At 40.2% G+C, this 23,744-nt stretch overlaps 1 protein-coding gene across 3 annotated transcripts in view; it reads right to left on the bottom strand.

Moving 5' to 3' along the window:
* The window catches only part of RGS7BP (regulator of G protein signaling 7 binding protein), a 41,942-nt gene extending 18,898 nt beyond the window's left edge, over window positions 1-23,044 (bottom strand). Inside the window, exons 1-2 of one of the 3 annotated variants that reach the window (XM_050330120.1) lie at window positions 22,432-23,044; window positions 19,578-19,744 (exon numbers count right to left, since the gene is read on the bottom strand). In XM_050330120.1, the coding sequence (XP_050186077.1) occupies window positions 19,578-19,744; window positions 22,432-22,590 (326 nt within the window). In that variant the 5' untranslated portion in view covers window positions 22,591-23,044. The remainder of the gene's footprint in view (window positions 1-19,577; window positions 19,745-22,431) is intronic. The other 2 variants (XM_050330118.1, XM_050330119.1) reach the window with 2 other exon arrangements.
* Window positions 23,045-23,744: the final 700 nt, after the last annotated feature.

Here is a 23,744-nt window from a genome sequence, read left to right as displayed (position 1 = left end):
GGGACTGGTACAGACATAACTTTCAGAATGCTGGTTATGATATGTTTATTACTAACTAATATTAATTAGTTACATACCAAATTAGTATTTACAAATAAATTTCAAGTAAACTTATAATATTACCCCTCCCGTCCTCCCCAGTCAGCTGTTTCAGTTAGTCTGGCTGATTTTTTTATGAGGACCAGTAAAGATATTCAAGAGTAATCCCATATAACACAATCTTATACAATACTGTGCTAAATTGTGTTCTCAACAGAGCTGTTTAATACCTTATGTGCAGGTGGGCATATGATAGCTAGCGCAGAACTGAGCACCTGTCCATGAGACAAAGACCAGCACCTCACCACAGCTTCCAAGCACAGCTGCTACAGGACTGTGAACAGGAATTGTGCTCACTTCCTACATCCATTGTGGAACAGAAATTTTCTTGCTCTTGCCTTGCTTATATTTTACCCTATCCACTCAAGTAAAATGAAGAGTTACTGGTAACTTGCAAAGGATTTGGATACACAGGTTGTGGCTTCTTGGAAATACTTCATCTGATAGGGAAGTGCTGCTGCCTTTCCTAAGAATGTAGATAATGGTCTACGTAGGAAGGGACCAAAGATAGAATTTATGGAATTCTATGGCTCTGAGAAAGCCTCTTGACTTGCCAGTGAAGCAGCAAGATGCACATGTTCGCATACATAAGAAGGGTGAATGGTGAGATGGGTGTTTGTGTGCTTATGCAAATGTTCTGCATGTAGGAAGGAGTCTATAGGTCCATGCAAACTGCCACACTGCTTAATAACTGTTTGACATAACTCCTACCTGATCTTCACGAGAAAACAGTAGACTCTGATTTTCAAATTGAACTAAGAGAATGTGTTCCTTCTTACAAAGATTTTGTTTTGTTTTTAACACTTAAAAACTGTATTAAAGACAGATAGATGGGTAGCTTATTACTACCAAAAATATTATGTCTCATCACGAGGTCTGTAGTATTACTCATTTGACTTAGAAAAACTTGCTGGTATCTAGGTAAAACAAGCAGATCATTTGGCTCTGATTTTCCTTTTTGCTTTCTCTGCTAAATTATGTTGATAGTTGTATATTAAATACTTTCAGATATCCTGTCTCTTCCTTACTAGGAATTTCTGTAGTTGTCACATGAGTACCATACCACCAGGGTGCCATAAAAGGTAGAAGTTCTTACTGAAAGATGTGAACACTACTCAGTTGATGAGAAATTCATACTGCTGTGAGACCTACTTCTGTAGGTTAAGAGCTCTGATAACTACATGTATTAAAGTAGTTAAAAAAGTGAAAATGCTGTTTTGTTCCCTGTTTAACAGTAGCTTATGTTACGCAGTTTACCATGCTGCTATTAAAAGTATAACTTTTTGTAAAAAGAAATAAATCTATAACATTACATTCTTACGTTTTGACCGTTAGTAAAATAGATGTCTTTCTTTCCATAAAATCCTACTTTTTAAAAATCAGGTCATGTTGTTCAAATGAATATATTTATAAAGCACTGGCAAGAAGTGGAATTTCCTTTTTATTATCCTAAGCAGATATTTAAAATAAAACTATAGGGGGAGCTCTTACACCAACCATATAGTACCCAATATCATTAAGAGAGATGAATGCAGTTATTCTGTTATTATTCAGTTATTATTAAATTTTAATAATTTTAAAATTATTTTAAAATACAAGAATAAACATGATTAAAATACTCCTTCTTAAATGCAAAGGTAAAGAGTGAACGTTCCATTAAAAAAAATCATTTTTTCTCCCAAAATACTTGACACATGATTTTATTGTACTGCCAAAATATTGGTTAAAATTAAGAAAACACCTTCAGTTGTTCCTGAATTTCGACAGGTGTCCAGCATTCACAGTTCCATTAAAATCTGTGAAACTTAAGATAATAAAACTGAAAAGCAATTATAGTCTAATTCTGAATTTTACTTCATAATTTTAGTCACACATTTACAACAGAGCAGCATTTTAGTACTATCAACAATATGAAAAATATATCGTCAATCTCTGGTTAAAAGAGTAGTGATGTTACATTAAGGGTTTGATACATCTTTTTGTAAAAGCATTGTTTTGACAAATTTTATGCCTAACTCTAAGGAAAGTATTAATAGTTCTAAAATATTATGGGTTGAAAGAACTACCTAGACATATAATGAAGGCTATTTGTCTTCAAAAGCCAAAGGAAAATTAATTAATCAGATTCTGCCTTTTGCTCCATATATGTTCCTCCCACAAAAAAGAATACAAGTTGCCTTGATGAGCTGTGGGAAATCACTGTCTGCAAATATAACCCTGTAGATTGCATTTTATCTAGTATCAGAAACACTGCAGTTAAAAAACACATAGCAGCTAAAAAGATGATATGGGAACAAGATCTACCTCAGACATGTGGTGCTTCTGTTGTAATGAAAAAGGTGACAAATACTGTAGAGGAGATACACTTAACTGAGCACAAGGGCTGATTGTGGCTGATTATGGCTCAGGTGCAACAACCTACAGAACCTGCCTCTGCTTTGTATCTTAAATAGATTGTTTATTTCTTTATCACATAACCATGCAGCTTTAAAGGCCACAGAAGACTGGGTGACTAATTTTGAATATAGGTAGAAAGTCATCCAACACTGTTTTCTTCAAAACAATTACTGGGAAAACATTCTTATTTATGTTCCTCCCATTTGCTGGGGTTATTTTCTTTTAAATGTACACAAGCTGCTGTCAGCTTCAGTGTCATGTGTTGTTTTTTTGTTCTCTACTAATGTAATACTGTCATACAACCTCTACGCCACACCCCAGTCCAGGAAGGCAAAAAGCAAGGCTTTTTCTTTCTAATAGAACCATAAATGATTGCAATGTTGTTTTTATTAAATCAGATTGTTGTTTTGAAGCAGTTACAACTGTACTCTAAATAACAGAAGACATGTGATCAGTACTAAAGTACTTCCTTCAGAAGTGAGCTTTACTGGCTGAATTAACTCAGGGCAAGAAGTCAACTACCAGAATACTATTCAAACTATTCCACCAGAGGACAAAATGAATCACAATCACTTGGTAAATCTTGTAATTGAGTAAAACAGCACTAAAATAAGATATTTCATTGAAACTTGCTTCATTTTAGGTAAGACTAGTGTGTTGGCTGTGGTTGGCAAGGTTTTGGTAGTGATGGTGACAACAGGGTGAGGAGAGCTTCCGTGTGCTGGATACAGCTAACTTCAGACAGTTCCACCAGCTCTGCAATGGACCCCCGGCGTGCCACAGCTGAGCCCACCCAGTAAGCAAAAATTTATTTTCAAAAAGGGCTGAAATAGCCACAGAGAGAAAGAACAAAAGGGAGGGAACAAAAGGAGTGAGAAACAAGAGAGGGAACATTAGGATCAGAGAAAGGAGGATGAGGTTCCTCATGGCATAGCAGATCCTCCCTGCAGCCTACAGAGAGGAACACACTAGAGCAGATGGATGTTACTGAAGGAACTGGCACCTGTGGAGAGCCTATGCTGGAGCAGATTTTCCTGACAGGACTGCTGCCTGTGGATAAGCCCAACCAGAGCTGAGGAAAAGTGTGAGGATGTAGGAGAAGCAAAGCAGGTCAGTTATGGACTGACTGTACCTCCCCATTCCCATCCCTCCTGCAGTGCTAGGGGTGTAGGAGTAGGCAGAGGAGCCTGGAGAGAAGTTGAGCTTGAGAAACAAGGCAGAAAAGATGCTAGCTTAATGCTTGTCTTTTTGCTTCCCATTACCTACATTAGTAATTATTCTTATTTTAGTTGGCAATAAATTAGGTTAATCTTTACCAAGTCAAGCCTGCTCTACTCACAACAGTAGTTGTAAGCAAAGTCTCTGTCTTTATTTCCACTCAGTCTTTCTTATTCCTGTTCTTCCTGTTTTCTCCCCATGTCCTGCTGAGGAGTGACTGAGCAAGCAATTGGGTGGGAGTTCGGCTATTGCCTAAGACTAAACCACCACCCTAACTAAGCTTAAAATCCCCAACAGCATACTTTTAAGCACTCAGAATTCCACATGAAATTGCATGTGTCTTCAATTCTGCTTTTATCATAAGATTAAAAAAAAAAAACGCAGCACTTGACCACCATGCCTTTGCAGAAACTTAACTCTAAGCCCATTTTCCATCATTCTTTCATTAGCTGTCTATCCCTTGCCTTTACTTTAGAAAAATCTGTAAGACTTCTGCACTAGCCAACCATGAGCTGAACAGGGCTTTTCTGTGTTATCAGACTCCCTGTTGAGAAAGTGGCATCTGGTTAGATGAAAAAATCTTAGGGTGAGCTCTCCAGCTGGTGTTGCTTAGCTCTAGGCTCAGCTGAACAAAAAATCTCAGAGCCTGAAATTATATGATGCCAAATAACAGATAAACCCAAATCATGACACAGACCTGCCAGAAACAATCAGTGATAACCAAGAAGGACCAATCAGATTAGCTGTATAGGCAGTAACTCTTAAGCTTATAAAAAAAATTCCTATTCAGTATCCTGCCTTGTCATCATCCAAGTTGTTCTCAAATGAATCTCTCTGATAAAAAACTGGTGACAGCACAGGTAAGTTTGTGTGATCCAACAGGCTCAAGCCCAGCCTTTTTTAACTTGATTGGAGGCAGCTGAAAGTTGTGCTGCCTGTGGATTTCCTCTTTGACTTTTGCTAAGCTTCTATGTTCTTTAAAATGTCCCTTAATCAGTTACTATTCATTAATAACTAATTTACAAACTCTGTCTTTCAAAAGTCCACAAAACATAAATGATAGGGATTCGCATCTACACTCCTGTGCAGTTTCTTTGGTTAATAGCTGTACAGAGATTTTATGAAAATCAAGCCAAGTATCTGATGTGAGGTAGTTTATGAAACTGGTTCTGATCCATGTCAACAGATAAGAGTCAAACTTTCCAGAAAGGCCTGAAAAAGAGTTAAATGCTTCAGATATTTGATGCCTTAGGATCTAGGTCAGAACAGACTACTTCCATACTGAATTTAGAAGGAACTCTGCTGCAGGAAAGTGATGCCATTTGCTCTAGACCATGCACAGGAACACTAAAACAGGTGTTTCCTTAGATTTATGAGACTTCTTTTTTCCACTTTTTCTGTCTCTAGTACCTTTTTGAATATAAATTTCAACATATTTTTTTCCAAAAGGCATCCCATATAAAACCTTTGTGTGATCTAGATAACTTTTATCTGTTTGTAACTTAGTTTCTAATTTTCCACATATCAGAATGAGAAAACCAGTGCAGATGTGATCATAAAATCAACTGAGTTGAAAAAGACCTCCGAGATCACCAAGCCCAACTCTTGATCCAACCCCACTTTGATTACTAGACCATGGCACTCAGTGCCACATCCAGCCTCATCTTAAAAACCTCCAGGAACGGTGAATCCACCACTTCCTTGGGCAGCCCATTCCAATGTCTGATTACTCTCTCTGTAAAAACTTTCTTCCTAACAGTCAATCTAAACCTCCCCTGGCAGAGCTTGAGACCATGCCCTCTTGTATTACTACTGGTTGCCTGGGAGAAGAGACCAACCCCCACCTGGCTACAACCTCCTCTCAGGGAGTTGCAAAAAGTGATGAGGTCTCCCCTGAGCCTTCTCTTTTCCAGGCTAAACAACCCCAGCTCCCTCAGCCTCTCCTCACAGGACTTTTGCTCAAGTCCTTCATCAGCCTTGACCAGCTCCAGCACCTCAATATCCTTCCTGAACTGGACACAGCACTCCAGGTGTGGCCTCACCAGCACTGAGTACAGGGGAAGAATCACTTCCCTGGTACTGCTGGCCACATTGTTCCTGATCCAGATCAGGATGCCACTGCCCTTCTTGGCCACCTGGGCACACTGCTGTTAGAATGAGAAGTAGTAAGGAAAAATATATTTGCTTTTCCTCAAAAATATTACATACCACATTGGTACAGAGACTATTTAAACTAAAGGGAAAATATTCTGTACATTTTACTGTGATTTGGATATGAGCTTTACTGCAATAACAACTGCTGACAAGATCTATGTATTTTCATAATCCTTTTTTTCCTGTTAGTCAAACAGTGTAACTACTGCAATTCTAAAGTGGAAGGAAAACAATCCATCAAGCAGATAATTATCTAGCTGCTCAGAGTAAGTATTTGGCATTCTGGATGTATCAAATGCTTCTAGAAGTGAATATGTCAGACTATTTTTATCTTTTTAAAAACCCCAAATATCCAAATACCTCTATATAAAAGTATTCAAGTGAAAAAGAAATTATGGTATAGAGTCAGTAGAAGTATCTCACACAGCTCCACCAGACACTTCACAGATCAAATCTGCATGAGTAGTTAAGTTAAAAATCACAGCTGCAAGACTCTGAGAAAACATGAATGTGTCAAAAAAAAAAAAAAAGGGAAGAAAAAAACCCCAAACAGATTAGCTTCCTGAATTGAAATTCATATATGGAGAAAGAAATTTTTAAAACCATCTGTTGATAAAATGTGTTCAGGAAGCAGTATTCTAGCATTAAGAATTTTTTTCACTTCAGATTTTTGATTCCTGCTTTAGTCTCCATTTGACTTTGTGAACTGGTGTTGCTCTTAGTTTTTCCCTCTTTGAAATAACCTTTTTCTGCTTGGGAAACAAGGATTCCTCCAGAAGGTCTTCCTTGGGCATCCAGTATCCAGTATGAGCAGCTGCACAGACATACTACTCATTTCCAAGACTTGAATGATGTAAAATGTACGACACCTTGGGTAAGTCTGCAGCTAAATTAAACGCCCAGACTTTGGAATGTCCACCCTTTGGGGCACTGGCGCTCTTCACCCTGCAAGAAGAGACTGCTACCCCAACAGAGCTTCACATCACTCAGCCTCATGTGGTATGGTTGCAGTTGTCATCCTATTCCAAAATACAATCTCTGCTTTGTTGGTGGTTCTTTTGGGAGGTATGTAAACACATATGGGTGAATAGTGCCGCTTCACCACAAAAACAGCTCCAGAACTGTTGGAAATAATTGGCGGCTGCTGTAAAAAGTGGTAGTTCTAAATACTTTGCCACTTAACCATTTGCTGTGCTGTCAAGATTACCAACAGTATATTTTCAATGATCTATCTTGCTGTGATAGAGGTATGAAGTGTCAGCTTCTCTTTGCTCACACAATAAATGCAAACTTGTTTTCTTTTCCAATGGGAAAGCAGTTTCTTCAACAGCTTCAAGCACATAATGTAATATAATATGGAAGTATTAGAATTCTTACACCAAATCTGCTGCTGGCAAATTTTCATGTAGAAAGTGTTCACATGAAAGATAGGAACAGCAAGATAAAAAATGAAGAATCATAGAATCAGCCAGGTTGGAAAAGACCTCTGAGATCATCAAGTTCAACCCTTGATCCAACACCCCCGTGGTTACTATACCATGGCATTAAGTGCCACATCGTCTCAGCTTAAAAACCTTCAGGGACAGAGAATTCACCACTTCCTTGGGCAGCCCATTCCAATGTCTGATTATCCTCTCCATAAAAAATTTCTTCCTAATATCCAACCTAAACCTCCCCTGGCAGAGCTTAAGACCATGCTGGTTGCCTGGGAGAACCAACCCCCACCTGGCTACAACCTCCTTTCAAGGAGTTGTAGAGAGTGATGAGGTCTCCCCTGAGACGCCTCTTCTCCAGACTAAACAACCCCAGCTCCCTCAGCCTCTCCTCACAGGACCTGTGCTCAAGTCCCTTCACCAGCTTTGTTGCTCTTCTCTGGACCTGCTCCAGCAACTCAATGTCTTTCCTGAACTGAGGGACTAAGACGTGGACACAGCACTACAGAATCACTTCCCTGTTCCTGTTGGCCACACTGTTCTTGATGCAGGCCAGGTTGCCATTGGCCTTCTTGGCCACCTGGGCACACTGCTGGCTCATGTTCAGCTTCCTGTCAATCGAAACTCGAAGGTCCCTTTCTGCCTGGCTGCTCTCCAGCCACTCTGTGCCCAGCCTGTAGCGCTGCAGGGGGTTGTTGTGGCCAAAGTGCAGGACCTGGCACTTGGCCTTGTTGAACCTCATCCCACTGGAATCAACCCAACTTTCCAGCTTATCCAGGTCCCTCTGCAGAGTCCTCCTGCCTTCCAGCTGATCAACACTCCCCTACATCTTAGTGTCATTTGCAAATTTGCTAATGATGGACTCAATCCCCTCACCTAAATCATCGATAAAGATGTTAAACAGGAGTGGGCCCAGCACTGATCCCTGGGGGACACCACTGGTGACCGGCTGCCAGCTGGATGCAGCCCCGTTCACCAGCACTCTCTGGGCCTGGCCCTCCAGCCAGTTCCTAACCCAGCACAGAGTGCCCCTGTCTAAGCCATGGGCTGCCAGCTTTTCCAGGAGTATGCTGTGGGAGACAGTGTCAAAGGCTTTGCTGAAGTCCAGACAGACACATCCACAGCCTTCCCCTCATCCACCAGGTAGGTCACCTGATCATAGAAGAAGATCAGGTTGGTCAGACAGGACCTGCCCTTCCTAAACCCGTGCTGGCTGGGTCTGATCCCTTGTCCACCCTGTGTGTGTTGTGTGATAACACCTAGGATGATCTGCTCCATAACCTTGTCAGGCACTGAGGTCAGGCTGACGGGCATGTAGTCACTCGGGTTCACCTTTTTGTGGATTGGCATGACATTCGCCAGCTTCCAATCATCTGGGACCTCCCCTGTGAGCCAAGACTGTTGGTAAATGATGGATAGCGGCTTAGCAAGCTCTTCCACCAGAAAGACAAAAGGAAGACCTTCCATGAATAATTGTTGATATACAAATAACTCAGTGTATTATTTCTCTGATAGTTAAAAATGATGCAGAAAATCTAAATGTAAATCTGCAAATGTATCCAGCAAGGAGAAAATGCTATTCAATAACAGCCAGCACTTCAGTATATGTTTAATTTTAATTTAAAACATGAATTTAAACATCATTTAACTTCTAATACTGTAAGGATTCTGGATTAAGGAATGTTAATTTAATGCTTTGTCCAGATGAGAATTTAATGCCCAAATAATGGTTATAAATATTTAATTAATTGTTCTGGAACAGAACTATAAAGCCATTGGAAGCATTAGAAGAGATTTTATACACCTTAATGGATTTGGTTGTAATTTTCCTTGTGTAAGCTTGACAGCATCTGTATCTCCCTTGGCTGGAGACTGATCTTGCAAGTTAAGGATGATGGTGTTGAGAGGAGTTACCATTTGGTACTTCACATCTTACTAGAGCAAATCTCTGTGTACCACTACTCACGATAAATATGAAATCTTTTCTTAGATGACTATGCAGGAAGTCTAGCACTTGAAGGACCACAATAGAACATGGGTCGTGAGAAACACATGCCCTTAATTGCATGGGCCTGCACAATTAACTTGGCATACTGGCTGATTTCAGTGAGGGGCACAGAATCAAAACAGTTTCTTTCTAATAAGAGAGCAGTGTTTCAGAATGTTGAGAAATACTGAGAATTAGTAAAAACATTTCCATTAGCAGGCAATTTTCAATCCAAAACTTTAAAAACTACTTAAGAAAACAGAGGCAGAATCCTAGTATATGTGGAATTCTAAAAGGTCATGTTGAAGTCCTCTTCTAATGCATAACTTCATTTTATCATGCTTTCACTTCTCTTATGAAATATCAATATATTGCTAACATAGTCTGGATTTGTAAGTTTCAATGAGAATCAGAAATAATTTTCTGAGGAGAATATAAGTAAAGCTAAACAGAACTAAGATAAGCAGAATGTCTAGCATGGAAAATTGCACCCATGTGAGATTTCTTTATCAACCAGCGTTTAGGAAAATTATCAGGAATGAAGCTCTTAAAACAAATGACTAAATTCTCAGCTTTGGCCTCAGCAGTGTTTCAGTAGAAACCTACAGAAGAAAATTACTGGAATATGCTGTTGAAACTGGTCTCAAAACAGTGGGTCTACTGGGGACAAAAAGGCACTCTCCTTGGCCGTATTAGTTACAGATCAGCACAACTGCAACTTTTAACTACATCTGTGAAGACAGGCATGAAATTCTGGTATACTTTTTTTTCACAAATGTATTTTTTTAAGAATTCTGTCAATAAATATTTTTTTTCTCTCAGAAATACTGCAATGAGAAAGCTACTTTGGATTTGTTTGACACTAATTTTGAACCATGTGTCTTCTCTGGTACCGCTAATTTTTGTGGGCATAGAAACATTAGCACAATATGAAAGGCTCATAATTAGCTGCACTTCTAAGTCTTCAGATACTTTCTAAAATTTAGCTCTAAATCCCCTTGTGAAGCACTATTTGCAGACATAAATTAGTAATACTCAGGTTTTTGTTCAGGAACTTCTTAATTGATTCCACTTGTGACATGCCAAGATACATAAAAGAGTTGCTATATGCTGTTACATCTTAGGACCTAAAATTCCAGCAAATTGGTATTTAAAATCAATTTCAAAAGAAATAATTTAGGAAATCAATATGATAAAAATGTAATATTCACAAGCTTTATTTAGGAAACATTAGAGCAATATTAACACTATTTTAAAACTATGCTTTCCCTTGAAATACAGAAATATGATGTGAAATCATGAAATATTTATTTTTCAGAGATAATAAGTACAGGTACACGTATTTAATACGTAATTCACCTGAAACATCAGTCAGAGATTGAACAAAATTTTAAGACTTTTCCCAAAACATAACAAAAAAAGTTTCAAAAAATTATTATTTTTGGTAATCATGTTTACTTCAGTAACACTGCAGAATTAAAGGTAAGTGGATTCCAGCAGAGTTGTTACAGGTACATTCAGGACTTTGCCCTGAAGAGTTCCCAAACAGTTAATGTGACAGCAGCAAATTAGACATTAATTTCATACTGTTTGGAGATGGGTTACAAGGGAAAAAAAGCAAGAAATGGAAACACTTTAAGAAAAAAAGGAGACGACAAGATAGAAAAGGGTATAAGAATATCTGGAATGAAGCAAAGGTAACACCAACTATCTAAACAGAGTTGACACTTAAGTTCTGCAGCCTGTTCAAAATCCCTGCAGTTCCTGTTTCTAGAGACATATGAAATTGCTAGATCCTCCCCAAGAAAATCGCCTTCACAAAAAAAGTGTGAAAAGTTTTGTATGTTCAGAAGTGAGAGTAGGACTTTTGAAAGTAAGACAAAATGGGGCAAAAGAAGTGCATGAAGTCATGAGAATGCCTACAGAAACATTGAATTTTCTGAACAAGGTCAGCTCTGATTTTGCAGCACTTCTAAAGGGGCCAACATAATTCAGTATCAGAATCTCTCCCATTAAGTATGTTGTCTTCCTTCACTTCAATTTCTCATCTAAAGGTTTGTATACTTCAAAACAGGAATATAAAGTAGTGGTTATTTCAACCATTGCTACAAATAAATAGGCTTACCTATGGCTGGAATACTCCTTTATTCATGAGACAGATTTAGAGAAACAGCCTCTCTAAAACCTAACGGTAGTGGAACGCTGCTTGTGCATAGCAGAGCATTCCACTAAATTACTTGAAATACAGCAACACTTTACTTTTTGGTATCCTCTTCCAGGCCACAGTTCAGAACCCATACTGGAGTGATGAATGAAGAACAATGTCAAACTGGAAGCCAACCAACACTAAACCTGCAGGCTACTCCAACCCTAGATCTGTGAAGAATGGATTCACAATTCACCACGTTGAAGATGCAGAATGCTGGAGAATACTCAGCAATTACACAAGTTCTGAATCTCTGCTCCCCTGGGCCTTTACGTGTTTTATCTGCTTAAAATATGGAAAAAATTATGGGAGAAAGGATTAGAATACCACAAAGGAAGTTCCTTAAATTTTTAACGTTTACCTACAATGGCACTACTCGAACCTCAAGTACAGTGTAGACCTCGACACAATACTCTTTCCACCAGGCCAGATGATAGGAATGTGCCCCCTGCAGATTCACAGTCACCTCACAGCTTCAGGTCATGTCTCAGAGGAAAAGGCACCCTGCTTTATGCCCACCAGAGAGAATACTGCTGTTTGTGGTGATTCTCGAGCATGGGCAATATCCCCAGCTGCTGGGCTGCCACGCAGCTTCTCTTCTGTTGCAGAACCCTTCATTCCAGTGGCAGGCTTACCCAGTATGTGCAGTTCTTCAGTGTCTCAACAGTGACAGCAGTGCACTGGAAGGGGCTAGTTAAGTGAATGTGCTAGTGAAGTGCAGACGGAAGACAGGGGCAAATAAGGGACTAACAAAGATGTGTCCATTCTACTTCAGCACCCACTTTCCTCTTTTGTCTCTTTCCTCCCTTTTCTGGGAGGTAGGTGTAAGAGGTCTAGAAATTATGCTGACTCACCTTCAGCTTTCCCTAAAGGAAAGTGGCAGGTGCCACTGTTTTTTGTGAGTAGTCCAAAATTGTCAGTGTGTGACAGGCTCTGAGGATACTCTGACAGCACCTCTGGGATGAAGCTTGTTAGAGTTTAGAAAAGCAAGAATGCTTGTCCTTCTGCCTGCTGATAAGGTTTACCATTAAGCAAGGTGCTTAGCTATTCTACTTTGTCAAAACTAAGTTATGCTGTGCTAATGCAGATGTAGAACTTCCATGACTTTGAGAATTGCTGTTCTGAACATAATAGAGTGATAAATTCACTTTTAGGTATGTTTGCCCTTTAATGAATCTGGCCTCTATTTATGAAGGAAAGATCTACAAAGGGAGATATTAACACCTTGTATCTTCAAGTCCCAAACACCTATTAAAGCACAGTTCCAAAGAAAACAGTACAAACAAAAAGTCTTTTTTGTAGAGATCAGGTTTATGAGAATTACAGACTTAGTAAATAACATTATTTTCTCCTCCCTTATTTGCTTTCTGAATTCATGTCAGAATTTGAGGTATCTGACTGAAATAACTTATTTTTCAATTTGCAACTTAAATTGAGTAAACAGATTTTATTTTATTCTTAACAAGAAAACCCACTTTAGCTCTATTCCTCAGAAAACAGTCTAATCTTTTACATGTTCCTTTCCATCATTTTGGGTGCATGTGCCTTGTATAATTAGATATTTTTTTTTCAAAGGAATCTACTCAGAACAATACATGTACATCTCACCCTCTTGTGAAAGGAGTAAGCTACGGTATACTTACTGTTTTATCATGCTTTAGTTAGTCCTTATTAAGTTTAGTTACTTCATGATTTAGAAATCAAGGAAGATGATCCAAACAAAGTAGAAAAAACACTGTCAGAATTTGCCTATAGAATTTGATATGCTTGAAATCACATGAAAATTTAAAGCATTTAATAAAGTTACAGTAAATGCTTACAGAAGCTGAATGTAAAGATTGAGGGAAAATGAGCCTTTATATGATAAGAATGCTTGGTAATGAACTTGCTCCACATCCTGAAAGCTCTTCTTTGGAAGGAGACAAAAATCTCCCTGACTTTACTCATTTTGGACAGTCACAGTTAAATCATCAGAACAACTTGTTGAGTAAGGTACTAACAATGATTGTAAGAATTGTGGGATCTAGCCTGCCACATTAAAATAACTTACTGAGATGCTTTTAATATAGCCTGAGAGTGCAAAGGGGAAGTTTTATATTTCCAATAGTTTTCAGATTTGAAAAAAATCTCAACATTTTTTACTTTATAGGATTTTAAGGTCAGATTTTTAAGGTGCTACTGCTTAAAATACCTGCAGTATTTTAGCAAAAAATAACCTTGTATGGATTCAGAGGGCATTATGTTACTGGTATTACCATGTGCAATAGTTTTGATTCTTGCAGTGTATTGACTGCTTTCCTTTTTTTTCTTATGTCATAACATTATTTTTGATACTTAATTATACTTTTACCAGGCCACATTCTGGTTATCAGTCTCTGTGAAGCACTTACCTTAGTTCTTAACTTTCATCTGGCAGTTGGAAGAATGATAACTCTAATAGAGGTAAGATCCAGCAGTAGTGCCTGCGATTCAGAACACTCCAGGACACTGGAGTTAATATCACACTCCCCACCTTTGACACATACTCTTAGAGGAGTACCATGGCAGTGATTGCAAAGACATCCAGGGAGGACAGAGATCTCCATAAATGCTGCTCAACTGGTATCTAGCTGGGGCAGAGCTCTAGTTTGTTGCTCTATCTGCTGGCATAACATTGGTTTAGAATCATAAATTAGAATCATAAATTTAGAATCATAAATAGATTATAAAAATTCTTCCCTGCTGAGCTAAGTGTTGCTGCACTTGCTCAGCTACACTGACTGCCAGCAGTGCTTTATTTAACATCTGAAGTTAAACAGGTAAAACGTTTTCTGTTACACCTGTCTTAATCTAGCTTTTATTAACTTAGAATCTTGGAGTCTCCTTTTTCCTAATTTGTAAAATATTTTGAAGGAGTCTTTTTCGTTTGCTTGTGTGCTTTAGAAAGCAAATAATAACTTTGAAGGGTCATAATTTTGGGAAAATTTAGACAGTTCAATAAAAAATTGGCCACAATTGTGTGTCAACAGAGTGTTTTAACACAACCTTAGGAGAAGATTTAGTGTTAATTAGCTCTGAGAAATTACTATTTAGTGCTTATTGAAAATATTAGAAATCCTACTGTATATTGCAAAGGAAAACAAAAGTAGAAATTACATAAAATTAAAAACTTAAGGCAACACTATGGTATGGCAACATTTCTGCACACAGGAATGCAATCAGGATGTGATTCCTAGGTCTACTTCCTCAACTTTTCTTGAACTCAGGGAAACTTAAGCAACTATTTCTTAAGAGTAACAGATGCACATAAGTGTCAAATAAGGTAACTTTAACTTTGCAGTTTCCAAGGAGATGATTTAGAGTGATTTTAGTCACAAACTGCAAGGGACATCTAGAACTAATCTAATCCAAGCCTCCTGCTCAAGGCAGTGTCTAATGTTAGAGTAGGTTACTGAGGGCCATGTCCAGTTGAGTTCTTACTATCTCCAAGGATGGAGACTCCATAATCTCTCACTGCACCTATTCCAATATTCTACCAGCCTCACAGTAAAAAAGCAGTTTAAAAAATGTTTAAATCAATTTTTTTTTTTTAATTTCAGCAGTACTTTTTGTTCTATCACTGGACAACACTGAGAATAGTCTGGCTATGTCTTCTTTACGTTATCCCTTCAAGTATTTTTATACACATTGATAAGATCCCTATCCAAGTCTTTTCTTCTCCAACCTAAATAATCCCAGGTCTGCCATCCTCTCCTTTGTATGCTGGACGCCGCTTGCTCCTAACCAACTCTCTTTAAGGCCATTGACTAGACCTGCTCTGGTATGTCCCTTTCTCTTTCCTAGGGAGCCCAGAACTGGACACAGTACTCCAGATAACGGCCTCAGCAGCCCTGAGTAGAAGGGAAGGATGAGCTCCACCAACCTGCTGGCAAGATTTCCTAAAGTATCATAGGAGGCTGTTGGCACATAGTTTGCACAAGGGCACAGTGCTGGCTCACGCTCCACCTGATGTTCACCAGAACCCCCCAGGTCCTTTTCTGCAAAGATGCTTTCCAACTGGCTAGCCCCTGTCTGTATTGGTGTAGGGGTTTATTCCTCCTTAGATTCCAGACATTGCACCAGCAGTCTGAACCACAGAGAAAAATCAGTTTCAGAGTTATGCTCACATAGATGTACATTGCCACGCACCCTTGAGCTCGTCACACAGTTTTGTTTCATGGAAAAGAGCCACTGCCAATATATATATATATATCAGACTGCCAAAGAGATACTGCCAGTTCTGGTTTCAGTGTGCCAAGTGTACACATTATGTAAGTATATCAAGTGCTTAAGAATATGAAAGAACATTTAGAAAAGTGCATGCACAGTTGTGCAAAACTGTATCTTAAAGTATCTTTCTACTGACATCCCAGACTTAGTGGACTTCACTTATAAAGCTGGCTTTCTATTTGATGAATTCTAAAATATCACCTCTCTTTTTGATTCCATAAAGCATACTCCCTTCCAAAACACAAAGATTTGCTCCTTTCCCCCTCATCTTCCTGTTGTTACAAGTATTTTCCGTTTCTTTTCTTCTGGAAAAAATCATGCTGATTCATTTTCTAGCTGCTGTACTTTCTCCAGTTTTGGCAACTAATACAGCAAGCATGCACAGTGTAAATAATGTGAGATATTTAATTTCTGATACATTAATAAAGCAGAAAATGTGACAGAAGGACCTCACCTTACTCACCTTCTTCAGAACACAATTCATTAAAAATCACAATGAACAAGAGCAGGAATTTACCTAAAGTCCTCAGAAAACCAACACTGAAAGAAGGGTTTACTTTGACTTGCATTCCTAAAAGACTATCAACTAAAACAGGATATTTCAAATTAGATTATTTTTATTTCTAATCTTTATTCCTCTTTGATAGAATTTACTATTTGTCCCAGAAAAATAAATAAGAAAGTAAGTTCAGAAGAGAATGTAACATCTGTGAGGCCCTATTAATTTGGAGACTTAATCTGTAGTTTCCTTTTTCAAAAATATTTTAAAATAAATTAATTTTAAACGCATCACAGTGTAAAGACATCCTTATTCAACCTCAGCATTTTTTGAGTAAAAGACCTTCATTCTTACACAAATCCTGAAATCTTCTGAGAATTCATATTTGTCAGACACAAATCCATCAGATGCAACTTTTGCTGATTCCTATGTAGCGGCAAAAATATGAGAGAAGGCGTTGTTCTATAGTTTTTGTATGCTCGTTTATTTTTTATTGAAATCTCTGCTATGAGCAGCTGTCAGATTTGAGCTAGATGGGGGTGATATGGTCTAATTCAGTGTGGACTTTATAAGGTCTTATGTTTCCTTGCTACTTCCTCATCTTTTTCAAAATCTTTTTTGGTTTTATTTCTCTCAGTTTTTAAAATATAAGTGTGACTTTTACTTCATTCACTTCCATAGCTCAATCTCCTTCTGCTGGCATATCAGTGTATACTTTTCCTACAGGTAGACCTGCAGCTTTCTCATCTTGTTCCCTATCCTACTCTGATGTCTCCCTAATATCCCAGAATTTATATGCTCATGATCAAAGCTTTTTTTGGCCCCATGACTTCTATCCTGTTCTGTTCCTAATGCATTATCTCAGCCTCAGCCTTTCCTTCCCTTCCCACAGTTCCCAGACTTTTTTCCAGGAGCTGCCTTTCTCAGCACAACTGGATCTGTTCTTGTTTCTTTCCAAGTCTTTACACCTTTCCTCTTTGTTACCTTCCTTTGTCTTGTAGAATAGGTAAGCCAGAAAGGGAAATAGGTGTCTCTTCTAACTGTCTGAGTCATGAGGACATTTAAGAGTCTCAAATGCACTAGCGCCTATAGGGGTTGGACTAGCAATCTCCAGATGATCACTAGAGGTCCCCTCCAAGCCTGTTCTGTGAAATCCTGATATAATCAAACAGGAATTAAGCTGTCTGCTAATTTTCCAAAGGAAGATATCAGCACAAACAAGAGAGATGACAAGATTAGACAGTAATGCCAACTTCTTATAAGAAAGATTGCCTTGCAACAGCTCAGGTACGTCACTTAGACAGTAACTGAACATTATTCATGACCTTAACTAATAGAATGCTGTTATGTCGTATGTCATATGTTATCGTCTAGTAGCATAAACAACTGTTTGCATATTATTCTCTCTCAGTGGGAAAGCAATATGCTTTCTTTAAAAAGTTTTGGAAGAGAGAATTGGTTGTGTTACCCAGTGTTGTGCATTTTGAACTAAAGTAGTGAAGTAAATGAGCCTTTGTCTCATCTGCTGACTACCAGTGGTTTCTGAGCAATACACTACCCTCTTGACTATTTAATACTGAGGATGATTTAATACATTCCTGTCCCTAAGCATTTTTCTTCCTGATACTTTTTCTTCCTATCTCTACCATCTCTCCCTATGTCTCCCATCTCTACCATCACTCCTCTTGGCTGCATTAAAAACTGAATCTCTGAGACTGTTTATTACTCTTCTCCTTATTCTTTTCTACACTGAATCCTTGTTCTACCTTCATATCCCACTTTCCTCATAAATACACCAAAAATGTTGTCTCAAATGGCTTTCCTCAGCTGCAGGAGGCCGAGGATGTGAACACATCTTGTAAAATGTCTGTCAAGCCACACAAGCAATTTTCAGGGAGTTTCTAACACCTACCAGTTGTTATGGATATCACTTTATTATCACAGTTATTTAGAACAGTTTTAGATTAGCTAAATGTCAACCTCACAGCAACTGCACAACCTTCAGGACGTATTTGTGTATATGGCAGACTCCCAGCTGCAAAATGATTACTTAAAAAAACCTCTGTACTTCTAAATAAGCATGTATGAAAAAAAATATTTAAAAAATTACAAAATAGATTCAGCTACTCAGATGTATTATTTTCATTTATATTAGTTCTTCTTTTGAGTCTGAAAGCCCGTAACATAAATTTCACTACTATTTGCTTTCACATTTTCAGTGTATGGGTTAAAAAGAACTATGTCTATTGGCTAGTGTTTTTTTAAAAATTCTCAAAGACTTTAGTATTTTAAAAGCATCCATTTTGTTTGAAGAACACATTAGATGTCACAAAAACAATTTAAGAGTCTTTCGCAAAGTCTTACTTGAAAATGTTGGCAGTTCTACTAAAGCAATCGACCAGTTCCTTCTTTCATTTATGAATGTGGTTCTCCCTTATATGCTAAGCCTATGACAGATTTCTCATATATATATTAAAGGGATGAAAGAAATTCAACAGGGGTTAGGCAGAGCTGCAAAAAAAGAAAGTTTTTTCTAGTAGTACACAACGGCTTATGGCAGATCAGGCAGATGTAGAAAGTTCTGACAAACTGTAATCAGAGAGACACGACTCAGGAGGTACATGTGTAAATACAAATGCCCCAGTCACCATACTGTGAAGAACCCACATGCAATTAGCAGCACGTATTTCCATTTTATAAGACATGGCTATTTATGCTGGTTTATCTTGTACTGAGGTATAGTCTCAATTATGTGATAATATATTCTGTCACCATGGAAAGGCATGTATATAATGTAATACCAAAGAATAAATTAAAATATTGTATGCTAGCAAAGCTTCATTTCTTATTTCAATACAAATAAGGATTTAAAAATGTACATGTAGAATGTAAACACAAGTTTTAAGACTACTATTTGTATTCCCCTCATGCAATTTTCACCTAATCATTTTTGGTCTAATTTTGTTGAGTATCTAGTTGAGCTGAGCTAGTTGTCTTTAACTATTTAATTAGGTACACTCAATGCAAGACTGGGCAGAAAGCTATTGCTATTTCATCCTTGAATAGTATGGCTTCTGCCCTGATCTAAAATTCTGTTTGTCTTAAATAAAAGCATCCCGTGAAATCAGTAAGATACCATCTTGGTAAGGGGACCTGGATTTGAACCAAAATTGTTCTATCATAAGGATATGAGCATTCTGTAGATTTCTGGTCATACACTTCTACGCCTAAAACAGAAACACAAGTTAATGCTTTTGGTGAAAGTTTCCATAATGCAGTATCTCACAAAGATTTGCACATGATTACAGCTTTAATTAAACAGAAGTTGACTCCTACCCAGAAATTGCTGCTAGTTTTTGATGAGCCTCACAGGCCATCTCACATCCCCGGGTTCGAGTTTTGTGCAATTCTGCATGCAGAGATGGATAGGTGACAGAGATATCCCCAATAGAAATGACCAGCTCCCGGTAGAGAGCCACCTGGGTATTGAACTCCTGGACAAGCTGAAAAACAAAGAGGATTTACATGCATGAGAATTTTTAACTATGGTGGTAAAAGAAATCAAATTTTTTAAAAACATGCCCAATCCAGGGCTTGTTCCTGCTGCTCACAATTTCAGGGCAACAGGATCAAGAGCCCAAGATTTAGTAAACGACTAGGGCCTTTGTGGCAGTTGCTTCTTTTGTGAGCTATAAATGTTCATCTGTAGGAAAGAAGTAGTTCTGCTTTTAACATCTGAAAGCGTTTAAGCTAGTAGTATTAAATATTCAGCAGACAAAAAAAAAGTTTTATTAGTAGCATGAGGTTATTTTTTCTATCATAAAAGACAAAAATATATCCAGAAATTATTGCTTTTGCTCCTCCTGCTTCCTGATTAACAGTACATTTAGGGATTGGAATGTAGTATTTGCTTTTACATTGGCAATTTTGCTAATTTATTTTGTAATGATTTCTGTTCTGTTACTTGCCTCCAACCCAGATTTTAGACTTAAAACTGATCGGTAGTTATTGTCTGAGAAGGTGTCTCAGACATGCATTTTCCTGTTACAGTTTTCAGAAAAGCACTTTTTCTAACATGTGTGTGGGAAAAAGAAACAAGGAAGTAAATAAACAGTTCAGCCTTTACAGAAATTCAATATCCAGCAGATACATATGGATGCTATTGGATAAATGGGTAATTTTACAGTGATGGAAAGATCATTATTGTTTAGTTCCAGTGATTATATATTTTAAGGAAACGAAGCATTTGCTGTCTTCTGAAAGAAAGTGCATAAGACCATTTGCTCCACATGGGGGCAGGGATGGAAGGCATGGAGTAATAGAACAGAATATTTATTTATCTGTGTTTTGACCTCAATTTCCAAACTACATAAAAAGAGACAAGAGTAATTGCTCATCATTCTCCAGCCATAATTACGACCGGAAGTATAACTTACCCAACACAGACAAACATGCTCAGAACCTGGAGTCTATGAAAGCTACCAATATTTAAAGTCAAGCCCCCAAACCCTTATGCTCAGGAAATAAACCAGTCTCTTCTCCTGCAGTATTACATTCTGATCCTTCATTTATCCCACTGCAATTACTCTATATAGCTGGGAAGTGGTCTCAGGCTATTGTTTTGGCCACACTTTCTAAAATTGCATTGTAAGAATAGCAAATGAGATTTCTCAGCTTCTGAAGCAGTACATCAGTCCAAGTGCACTTCAGTACATCTGCACCCACCCGCACCCAGACAAACCAAAAAGCACACAGCAAACAAACCCTAGGCAAGATATTTGCTAAAAAGGTTCTTTCACTCCCTCATTACATAGGTTAAGAAAACGCATAAAGGCAATGGAGGCGAAAACAATTGTATTAACTTGTGTCATAGTGTGATCATTATGCATGAGGAAAAAGAGAAAAGCTGCGTATCCTGCGACTCGTAACTAGATGCACCAGGCACATTTTGCCTGTTCTCACCTGACATCTCTTGTCCTCACACTCATTCTGCCACCTCAGCATTAGCCAGGAAAACAAAAACACACAGATGCTGCTGAATCGAGACAGAGAACAAGACAGAAACACACTGATTTTACTGCCACTTGACAACCCATCTGTAAATTATATTTTATTTCTAATCAGCGGATTCTACAAAGGTAGCTAATCACATTATGGTGTCAGGAATGAGAAAAAAAGCAGAACCCAGTTAAGATCCACTTGTTGGGTATATTTATAGAGGTACTGTGGCAGCTTTTGTTCCACTATGTACTGGGAATTGCTCCCAATTTTGAAGTATCAGAGTGGGTAATCTGCCAGCACATTTTTCAGTTCTAGAGGTAAGAAAAATTGCCAGAATAAAGCAGAACAGAAGCAGCTCCATTTCCCATGCTACTGGACAGAGCTTTAGCAAGGTCCAGATTTTTCATATAAAGTATCAGCAACTTCATTTGTTTTCTACTTCTCTCACTGGTTAGAGGAGCAATTCTGCGCTCCAGTGTCAGGCTGACTGTAGCTCAAGGAGCCATAACGGGGGTATATGGCACTGATTTGGAGGAAAGTGTCATGATCTAAGCATTTTAACATGAATGGAGAAAAATCTCATACAATAACGTGACAGTCCAAAAAATAACATGGACGCAGGAGTTTGACATGACGCTTTACAATTGCAATCATCTACTCCGGGAAGACTAGTAGCAGCTACCACACATGCCCGGGACAGAATTTCAGGGCCTCAAATTCGGAGTTCTGCTTTAGAAGGATTTTAGGGCGAGAGTGTGGTTGCTGAACAAAACAAGGAGGAGGCAGTGCAGTGATTCATTGGAGGCCACTATTTACCCATTTAGGCTTCAGCGAGCGCAAGTCTGGGGACAGATTTGGACGGTTCTAGCAAAAAGCAACTCCACTGCTTCGCAGCGTGTGTTCTGGGGCTCGGGATCCAGCTCCTGCTCCCGCAGCCCTGCCAAGGCGGGCGGCCCCGGCTCCTGCCCCACCTGTGCCTCCGCACCCAGCCCGATTCCTGCGCCTCTCGCTTTTGAGTCGCCGCGAACTGGGGTGCAGGGCAGCACCTCGACGGGGACTGCGGCTCTAAAAGCATTGCAACTGCACGTGATGGGAATAGCCAAGGTGGAGGGAAGAGCGGCACCGCCGTCCGCGCAGAGGGAGCTCGGGAAAAGTGAAAACCATAGGAAGCCGGCGCGCGGTTACCCACCATCTTACAGTCGTCCAGGGCTCGCTGGGTCTGGTAGGCGCTATCGGAGCCGCTGCCCCGGCGTTCGCTGTCGCAGCCGTGCGGCGACGTCTTGCCTCCCTGGAAGATGGAGGCGGCGGAGCGGGGGCGCTTCCTGCGCCCGCTCGGTGCCGCGCTCATGCACACGCATCCGCCGCGCGGAGCCGCCCGCGGGTGCGGGCAGCACCTTCCCCGCCGCCGCCGCCGCCGCCGCCCTGCCGAGGGGAGCGGGCCCGCGCCCCTCGTCGCCTCGGCCCGGCCGGAGCCGCCCCGCTCACGGCAGCGAGTGCGGCTGCTGTGGGCGATCGCCTGGCGCCTGCGGGAGAGCCTGGGGAGAGCCCTGCAGCATCGCCTCGGCTACCGCGGGGAGAGGCGGAGGGGCTGGCACCTGCCCTCCTTCAGCAGCATGTCAGTCCCCGCGGAACCGCCCCACCGGTGGCATGCTCCGCTGTCCTCCTTCCCGCAGCTGGCGTGGGGGGATGAGCGCAGCAGTACCCGGCGGGGAAGGGCTCCCCATCCAGCGGCCGCCGAAACGCGCTCCGGTACTCGCGGCAGGGAAGCCCGACCCGCCGCGGAGCGTCTCGCCGAGAGCCCGCTGGGAGCGGTTTGGAAGGGCCGGTGGAGCTCGTCGGCTACCAGCATCAGCAGTACCGCCCCCACGGGCCGCAGCGCCGCCCCCCGCGCCCGCCCGCGGCCGCGCCGCACCCGCCCGCGTCCCGCAGAAAGAGGGTGGGGGCCGCACCTCCACCTGGAGTGGGCCCAGGGCGCCCGGGGACGGTAAGGGCACCGCCCGCCCAGCGTTTGTCGAATACCGATCTTCAAGAGGCGTGCTTGGAAATCACTTTTCTGTTTAACAAAGACTTGGCTCACTACTCAAATTTCGTCAAATTTAATCAAATATTAGAGTGTCCAAATGAGGGCAACGGGGATGGTAAAGGGTCTGGAGGGGCAGCGGTATGAGGAACGGCTGAGGTCACTTAGTCTGTTCTGCCTGGAGAAGAGGAAACTGAGGGGAGACCTCACTGGGGTCTTCAGCATCCTTGTGAGGGGAAGCAGAGGGGCAGGTACTGATCTTTGATGTGACCAGTGATAGGATTCGAGGAAGATGCATGGGGGGAGGTTTAGGTTGGATATCAGGAACAAGTTTTTCACCCAGAGGGTGGTTGGGCACTGGAACAGGCTGCCCAAGGAAGTGATCAACAGCACCAAGCCTGGCAGAGTTCAAAAAGTGTTCAGACAGTGACCTCAGGAACACGGTGTGACACATGGGGTGTCCTCTGCAGGGCCAGGAGTTT

The sequence above is a fragment of the Myiozetetes cayanensis genome, unplaced genomic scaffold (genome assembly GCF_022539395.1).
Source record: "Myiozetetes cayanensis isolate MyiCay16 unplaced genomic scaffold, myiCay2020 scf4, whole genome shotgun sequence".
NCBI lineage: Eukaryota > Metazoa > Chordata > Aves > Passeriformes > Tyrannidae > Myiozetetes > Myiozetetes cayanensis.
Note: the sequence above shows the minus strand (reverse complement) of the source record. Positions and strands in the feature narration are given on the sequence as shown.